This window comes from Coffea eugenioides, chromosome 2, assembly GCF_003713205.1.
Source record: "Coffea eugenioides isolate CCC68of chromosome 2, Ceug_1.0, whole genome shotgun sequence".
Classification (NCBI taxonomy): domain Eukaryota; kingdom Viridiplantae; phylum Streptophyta; class Magnoliopsida; order Gentianales; family Rubiaceae; genus Coffea; species Coffea eugenioides.
This window is the reverse complement of record NC_040036.1, coordinates 66528731-66537479: the sequence shown is the minus strand read 5'-3', so window position 1 is coordinate 66537479 and position 8749 is coordinate 66528731. Positions and strand designations below refer to the sequence as shown.

Here is an 8749-nt window from a genome sequence, read left to right as displayed (position 1 = left end):
AGAAGGTCAAATTGTTAGCCTGTTTTTGACAATGAATTGATCCATACAATATATCAAATATTTCAAAAATTTGAGAGTGGTTTCTTCACAAAAGTTCTAGAATTTTGAATGTAGTTTTCAAGCCGAGAAATGTAGTTCTAGAATTTTGATAAAGTTATAGATCTGAACATAGATGATGAAAAACAAGTGAAGAAAATTAAGATATTAATATTCTTCCCTCTTCCGCTTTCCCTCTTCCGCTACTGTAGCACTGCTTCCTAGGGTTTATTCTCTTCCGCTGCATTACTAGGGTTTATTCCTGCTTCTATGGACAATATGGCTGCCCTCCAGCCTGAGGTTGGGGGGCAACCCTCCTCCGTTCCTTCGTTCCAGCGCAAGTCCTTTTCTGATCTCTTCCACAACTCTTCGGATAGGCTGGCTCTCTCGGTTAGAGCATCGCAGACGACTCATCGAGGGGAACCGGCTGTGGTTTTCTCTCAAGCAGATCTCACCTCCCTTGCACTTCCATATAAATTTGCTTTGGTGGGGAAATTCTCCAAGGGACGTCCGTCCATGGAGAACTTACGAAAATTCATGAAAACGCTAGACTTGAAGGAGATGGCCTCTGTTGGTCTGCTAGATTCCAGGCATGTTCTGCTCAAGATGGGAAACGAAGCTGACTTTCATAGAATGTGGTCTAGAGGGATCTGGTATGTTTCTGGGTCTCCTATGAGGGTTTTTAAGTGGGCACCATCCTTCCATGTGGACAAGGAGCCTTCGGTGGTACCGGTGTGGTTCCAACTTCCTAAACTGCCTTTGCATTACTTCCACAAAGATTGCCTCTTTCAGATTGTGAGTGTCCTGGGGATTCCCCTTTTTATGGATGCTGCTACTATGGCTGGGTCTCGCCCAAGTGTTGCAAGAGTGTGTGTAGAGATTGATTTGCTCAAACCGCTGCCTCCGCGAGTGTGGATTGGTAATGGTGACTGCGATGGGTTTTGGCAAACGTTAATCCCAGAAATCCTCCCCAAGTACTGCTGCCATTGCTTTCGGCAGGGACATACTCAAGCTGAGTGTCATGTTCTGAACCCAGCTCTAAAACAAAGGCCTCCTGATGTGGTCAAGTCTGGTGCAGAGAAGCGGCCTGTGCAGTTGCAGTTCCGTCCAAAGAAGAACTCCACCATGGAGGATCGTCCTTTGGATCCTGCCCTTGGGGGGAATTCACCAGGTGTGGGTTCTAAAGTGGCGGGGGATTTCCCATCTAGCTCTCTTCCCCTGGAGCCTGATGAGCAACTTGTGGGGACGGCTGATATGGGAGTCTCGCAATTGGTCAGGGGAGCTGCGGACTCTCCTGTGCAACAGTCGGGGGCTGGTCTGACTCCTTTGGTGATTGGGGCGGAGCCTTGCCTTGGTGCTAGTGTGTCAGTGGATGTTCCAGCAGGTGGGGTGATGGAGGAGCAGGCTGCTGAGTCGGCTATGCTGAAGGTTCCGTTGGCTGATGACAGGGCTGGTGACCTGCAGAAATTTGAGCTGCATGAGGTGATAGACGAGGTGCAGGTTAGGCAAGCGGAAGTTGTAGGAGGGAGTTTGTCTCCGCGGCAAAGCTCCGACCACATTCAAGCTCTACATGGGTTCCTGGTTGTGGATATATTCAACTTGGACCCGATCATTCAAAAGGTCCAAACAGATTTGCAGCATGAGGAGAATTTCCAGTTGGTTTCTCATCGGAAGCACAAGGGTGTGCGTGCTATGTTTCCGTCTGACCGTCAGTTGCGCTCTAAGAGTAAAGTTTCCTCTAACTCTTTTTCTGCACTATCTGATGATTAATTACCTTTTTTGGAATATTCGTGGGGTGTCTCGCGCTCCTAATTTACGTAGGTTAAAACATTTAATTCGTCAGTACAACATTCCGGTGGTTGCTGTGTGTGAGCCGAAACTGGCTCCTACCCCATCTAATGTAAACTCTATTAAGTTGAAGCTTAGTATGGACTCGGTTATAGTTAATAGTTGTGGTTCGTTATGGGTTTTCTACGATAGATCAGTTTCTTGTAATGTAGTGGGGGAGTCGGATCAGCATGTGTCGGTTCAAATTCAGTCTACTTTATTTGTGGCTCCCGTTATATTTTCCTTTGCCCATGCTAAATGGACGGTGGTGGACCGTGAAGCGCTTTGGGCTGGGTTGCTAGAGGATAGATCCGTTTCACTTCCATGGTTTGTGGTGGGTGACTTTAATGTGATTGTGGCAGATGATGAAAAGAGAGGGGGTCGTCCATTTAGAAATTGGGAGGGGGGTGATTTGTTGACGTTTATGTCCTCTGCTGGCTTGTTGGATGCGGGTTTTTCGGGGTCCAGATTTACATGGTGTAATAATAGACAGGGTCTGGCTCGTATTTGGAAAAGGTTAGACAGGTTGCTATATGATCAACTTGCTTTGGATTTGGGGATTATGTACGAGGTCCTGCACTTGGGTAGGGCTCCTTCTGATCATGCACCTTTATTGATGGCGGCGTCTTCTCGTTTGGATAACTCGCCCAAGCCTTTTCGGTTTTTGAATTGTTGGACGTCTCATCAGAGTTTCCTGGAGGTCATTCAGCATAATTGGCAGGTGGATTTTATGGGTGACCCTCTATATGTCTTGGCAGCTAAGCTGCGAAAGTTGAAGAAAGTGCTGCGGGAATGGTCTAAGCATGAATTTGGAGATATTTTTGAGATGGTTAAGGTGGCAGAGCAGGAGGTGATACAGGCGGAAAACTGTTTTGATGAGGACCCTTCGGTTCAGCATCAAATTTGTTTAAGTGAGCGGCGGGCTAGGCTGATTCAGGCGCAGGCAAATGAGGATTCGTTTTGGCGGCAGAAGGCGAGAATCAGATGGTTAGCGGATGGGGATAAAAATTCAAAATTTTTTCATGCAACGGTGGCTGAACGTAGGAGTAAATCCGTTATTCATCGTATTAAATCTTCTGGCAGGGATTGGCTTTGCAGTGAAGAGGATATTGGGAGAGAGGCTGTTAGTTTTTTTCAGGGCTTGTTTTCGGATCAGTCGGGTACGAATAATTTTCATGGGTTAGATGTGATCCCCAAAGTGGTGACTGAGCGGGACAATGATGAATTAGAACGATTCCCTTCTCTAGAGGAAGTTAAGGAAGTCGTTTTCTCCATGGATGCGGATAGTGCGGCTGGTCCTGATGGGTTCTCCGGGAAGTTTTTTGTGGTTGCTTGGGAGATTGTTGCGGAGGATGTTTTTGCAGCTGTTTGTCGGTTTTTTGGTGGAGCTGAGTTACCGAAAAGTATTACCGCCACATCCATTGTTCTTGTCCCCAAAGTTAGCTCTCCTCAGGATTTTTCGCAGTTTCGCCCAATTAGTTTGTGCTCCTTTGTGAATAAAATTATTTCTAAATTACTGGCGAGGAGACTAGCTAAGCTGTTGCCGGGTATTATCTCTCCTAACCAGAGTGGTTTTGTTCAAGGTCGGCAAATGGCCGATAATTTTTTATTAGCTCAGGAGTTAATTTCTGGCATTCAGAGGCCTTGTCGAGGAGGTAATGTTGTTCTCAAACTTGACATGGCTAAGGCCTATGACAGGGTTTCGTGGCCTTTTTTAATGCAAGTGTTGCGTCGATTTGGATTTGGTGAACGGTGGATTGATATGATCTGGCGGTTGGTGTCCAATGTGTGGTTCTCGGTAATCATTAATGGATCTCCCAAGGGGTTTTTTAAGTCGACCAGGGGATTACGGCAGGGCGATCCTATCTCACCGGCACTGTTTGTTGTGGGTGCAGAGGTGTTGTCTAGGTCATTAAATGCTTTACTGGGTCTTCGAGCGTTTGTTCCATTCAAAGTTCCTAGGGGTTGCCCGCCGATTACCCATCTGGCGTATGCAGATGATGTCATCATTTTTTGTAGCGGTTTGAAGGCCTCTTTACAAGTAATCATGCGTACTTTGGATGCCTATTGCAGTATATCGGGCCAGCAGGTGAACTATCACAAGAGTTGCTTTCTTGTTGATCGGAAACTGCCTTTGGCGCGTAAACGAGCTATTGCTCGGGTTACAGGTTTTCAGGAGAGGTCGTTTCCCATTAAGTACTTGGGGTGTCCGTTGTATGTTGGGAGGGCGAAACTGTACTTTTTCTCAGAGCTCTGCAATTTGGTGTCGAGGCGTGTGTTATCCTGGTCTGGTAGATTGTTGTCGTCTGGTGGTAAGTTGGTTCTGATCAAAAGTGTTCTCTCCTCTCCTCTATTCCTATTCATATTATGGCGGCTTCTATGGTCCCTAAAGGGGTAGTCAGCCAATTGGAACAAATCTTTAGTAGCTTCTTATGGGGTAACTCGGATTTCGGCCCTCGGTTTCACTGGATTAAATGGGCAGCCCTGACTAAGCCTGTTGAGGAAGGAGGAGCTGGATTGCGATCGCTACAGTCGATTTTTGATGCTTTCTCTTTAAAGCTTTGGTGGTCTTTTTGCTGTAACACCTCCATATGGGCGTCCTTCATGCACGCTAAGTATCTCAGTGACAGGCTCCCGTGTCAGGCAGATGTGGTTCGGGAGCAGTCTGGTATCTGGAGAAGGCTGGTTGGCGTCAAATCGTTAGCGGATTCTCATGTTCGCTGGGTTTTGGGCAATGGAGCAGTGGATTTTTGGCATGAGAATTGGATGGGATCTGGTCCGTTATGCGACAAGGTTGAGATTTTTGGGACTCACTCTGTGGCGAACTTTGTTGACCAAGGTCGTTGGAATATTTCTATGTTGCGTCATTGGCTCCCTCCTGCTATTGTTTCATCCATTCTGGGTATCTCTCCTCCTGTCTCGCAGCGGCCAGATGAGATGGTTTGGGATTTAACCGAATCGGGTGTGTTTTCAATTGCATCTGCTTATCAGTTGGTGCGGCAGCCTGCTATTAGGTCGGCTTTTTCTGCGGCTATTTGGCATACGTTACTTCCCTCTAAAGTGTCTTTTTTCATGTTGCGGTTGGTTGCGGCACGGCTCCCCGTCTTGGAGACGCTTCGCCGTTTTGCGGTGCATGGCCCCTCTCGGTGCTCCTGCTGTGAAGCTCCTGCGGAAGAAACCTTAGATCATATTTTTTGCAATGGGGATTTGCCCAAACGAGTTTGGAATTCGTTTACAAGTGGGGTGGGTGGGCGTTCCTGTGTTTCCACGGTGCGGCATGCGCTGGCGGTATGGTGGCTTCATCCCACGTCTAATCCTTGTTTGCGGTTGATTTTCCAATTTCTTCCTTGTTTGGTTTGCTGGCACCTTTGGAGGGCTCGTAATTTGAGGGTTTTTGAAGGTAAGGGAATTTCCTCCCATCTCATTCATTTGAGGGTTGTGGGGGAGCTCCGAGATATTCTCTCTTCCCGCTTTCCTTGCCTGGCGGGTCATAGGTTGTCTTGGGAGGAGCTTATTGGGTTGGCTTCTAGGTGTCGTAGAGCGAGTACGGTACGTTGGGTAAAATGGAGGACTTCGCCTATTCCCCTTCCCAAATTGAATGTTGATGGTTGTTCGAGGGGTAATCCTGGTACATCTGGCGGGGGTGGTATTTTGCGGGATACGGCGGGGTGCTTTGTCTTTGCTTTCTCTTGCTTTTCTGGCGATGTGACTAGTTTGCATTCAGAACTAAGAGCTATGCTATATGGAGTGAAGCTGTGTGTGCAACGCGGCATTATTCCTATTCATGTGGAGTCTGATTCTTTGCTTTTGGTCCGGATGGTGCGAGGGGAGCTCAGGGTTCCTTGGTTTTTGCGACGAGAGTTTGAGGAGCTGATTGCATTCCGGCATCATTTACATGCGGTGACTCATTGTTTTAGAGAGGTCAATAGGGTGGCTGACAGATTGTCTAATGTTGGAGCTGACTCTGGCTCTGATAGGGTTTATGAGACGTTGGCTTTACTTCCATTGTTGGTTAGAGGGGATTGTCAAATGGATGCTTGGGGGATGCCTATGGTTAGAAGGGTTAGACCGTAGTCGTTTGAATATGCATGTACTCCCATTTGTTGGGTTCGTGGATTTGCTATAATAAAATAAAAACTTCAAGCTAAAAAAAAAAAAAAAAAAAAGAAAAAGAAAAAAAGTTATAGATCTTTAGATTTTGAAAACGTGGTTTTCAAGCCCAAGTTATGGTTGGTTTAGTGAGGGTATATTAGTTTACAAATTTTCTACTTGCATCTTAAGCCATGCTTTTGAAGTCTAGAACCCCTAAAACCTTGTGTAAATTGCCTGAGATTCCTAAAGGATGTTTCATGCTGAACAAAGAGTAAGGTAAAAGTGCTTTCCAATTTTTACATCCTTTGACATTGGTTGAAAGTGATGTTATTTAAGTAAAGTGCAAAGATGAAAAAGCTTGTCAACCAATTGCATGCATCATAGTAACTGATGATTATAAGAATTACCCTAGGGTAATTAAGTTAAGGTTCCAAAACTACTGATGGTAGTAATTGATGGATGATTTATACGAATATAAGGTTTATTGTAAGTTCAAAGGAAAATCAAAGTTTAAAGATTGAATTTTGACGAGAGATGAGTAGTCTTTAATTTTTTTTATTTTTCTAAATGATATTTGAATGGATAATATAAATAAGGCATGTTTCAAGGTTACTTCTACAAGCATCCTTGTTATTGATGATTTTCTAAATGTTTTCAAAACTTATAAACGTACACAAGAAGAGTTGTCTTGCAAATGTATGGTTTCTCAAATGATGTATTTTAGTACACAAAATTGAACCGTATGTGAATCATTTTTGCTATACTTCTTGTATACATAAGATTCATCTTCTTCCAAACTCTTTGATTCTCTTATCAAAATGAATATTCCAACTCCTTGATGCTTGTTTAAGTCCTTAAATGGATCTTTAAAGATTGCACACTTTATTTGCTTTATTTGATGTAAAACCATCAAATTGTGTCATGTACACATTCTCAATTAAATTTTTATTAATAAATGCAGTTTTTATGTCTATTTGCCATATCTTATAGTCGCAGCCTGCTGCTATAGCAAGTATAATCCTAATAGATTTAAGCACAGCGACTGGTGGAAAGGTTTCTTCAAAGTCAACACCTTATCCTTGCTTGTAATTTTGTACTACCAATCTAACTTTATAGGCTATTATATTACCATCCATGTCTGTTTTCTTTTCCAAGCCTATTTGCACCATGTGGAGTGTAGCTCTTTAGGTAGATCGATTAAGGTCTAAACTTTATTCTCAGACATAGATTCTATTTTGGAGTTTATGGCCTCAAGCCATTTATTTTTGTCTACACTAAACATGACATTTCCATAAGAAGTAAGTTTACCATCTTCTATGATTAACACATCATTATGCTTAGAAAAAATCCATATCATTTTGGAGTATGATGTGTCCTACTAGATTTATAAAGTACTTATATGCTTTAAACTTTTAGTTGTACCTCATCAATATGAAATGGAAACTCTTGCTCAGTTGGTTGATTTAAGCTTGCTTTGCATCTTAAATTTTTTCAAGTTCTATTTTTCTTCCACTATCTCCTTTTAGAAAAAAACTCTTTTTCTATAAAGACGGAGTGCTTTAAGACAAATATCTTTTGCTTAATAGGATCATAGAAGTAATACCCATAATTTTCTCTTGGATACCCCACAAATATGTATTTATTGGACTTAGCTCAAACTTGCCTGATTCTACCCACTTCACATAAGTAAGATAGTCTTAAACCTTCATGTATTTGAAATTTGGTTTCTTGCATTTTCATGTCTCATATGGACTTGTATCAACTACTTTTATTAGAACATAGTTTAAAATGTAGAAAGCAGTTTTCAAAGCATAACCCAAAAACAATTTAGGAAGGTTTGTATGACTCATCATTGATCGTATCATATCCAATAAGGTGCAATTTCTCCTTCTAATACACCATTCAATTGTGGAAGATAAGGTGGAGTTCTTTTTGGGACAATCTCATTTTGCTTTTTATAATCTTGGAATTCATTGTTTAAGTATTCACCACCTCAATATGAAAGCATTTGATTCTTTTGTTTAATTATTTCTCAATTTCATTCTTGTACTCTTTGAATTTATCAAAGGTTTTGAACTTGAACTTCATTAAATACACATAATGTTATCTAAAATGGTCATTAGAAAAAGTGATGAAATATGAGTAATTACTTCAAACAATAATTGACATGAGTCCCCATACATTACTATGTATTAGCCTAAATAATTTATTAGACCTATCTCCTTTTCCTTTAAAAGGTATTTTGGCCTTTTTGAAGTAAGCAAGATTTGCATATCTCAAATCATTCATAATCACACGAGTCCAAATAGCTATCTTTATGTAATTTAAAAATTAATTTCTCATTTATATGACCAAGTTTACAATGCCAATGGTATGAAGAATTCACATTATCTATTTTGCATTTCTTGATATTTAAATTGAGAATGTGATCATTAGAATTTGTTAGCCCAATTATAAAATACCTCATTTTGATGATGATAAAATCAATAATGAATGAATGAATGATGTATATAAGTGTTTAAAAAATAGTTTCTTGTGGAACTCCAGAAAATGAAATTGTCAAATATAACTTTGGATGCATGACCAAATCCATTTGATGTTTGAACTCTTCTGATGGAGTTTGAAATATCATAAAGAAAGAAGTTTTGAATTTTGCAGATGCATGATTGGAAAAATGAACATTTGTGGCCATCCAAAAGAACACAAGCATTGATGAAAGTGTCACAAAGAGAGAAGTTTTGAACTTCATGGAGGCACGAACGAATGAATGAACAAGTGTTGCACCCATTCGAGA

At 41.9% G+C, this 8749-nt stretch overlaps 1 protein-coding gene across 1 annotated transcript; it reads left to right on the top strand.

Moving 5' to 3' along the window:
* The first annotated feature begins 1963 nt into the window (after positions 1-1963).
* Positions 1964-7044, top strand: LOC113760060. The gene is made up of 3 exons (XM_027302634.1): positions 1964-4175; positions 4256-5916; positions 6946-7044. Exons 1-3 carry the CDS (start codon positions 1964-1966, stop codon positions 7042-7044), a joined length of 3972 nt encoding a protein of 1323 aa, XP_027158435.1.
* The last annotated feature ends 1705 nt before the right edge of the window (positions 7045-8749 follow it).

Bases quoted from the DNA above. Each gene is read 5' to 3' on its own strand.
- LOC113760060 (XM_027302634.1), top strand. From the start codon at position 1,964: ATGGACTCGGTTATAGTTAATAGTTGTGGTTCGTTATGGGTTTTCTAC. The intron at 4,176-4,255 runs GTAAGTTGGTTC...TGGTCCCTAAAG, and splicing joins TAGATTGTTGTCGTCTGGTG to GGGTAGTCAGCCAATTGGAA. The intron at 5,917-6,945 runs GTTAGAAGGGTT...CATATCTTATAG, and splicing joins ATGCTTGGGGGATGCCTATG to TCGCAGCCTGCTGCTATAGC.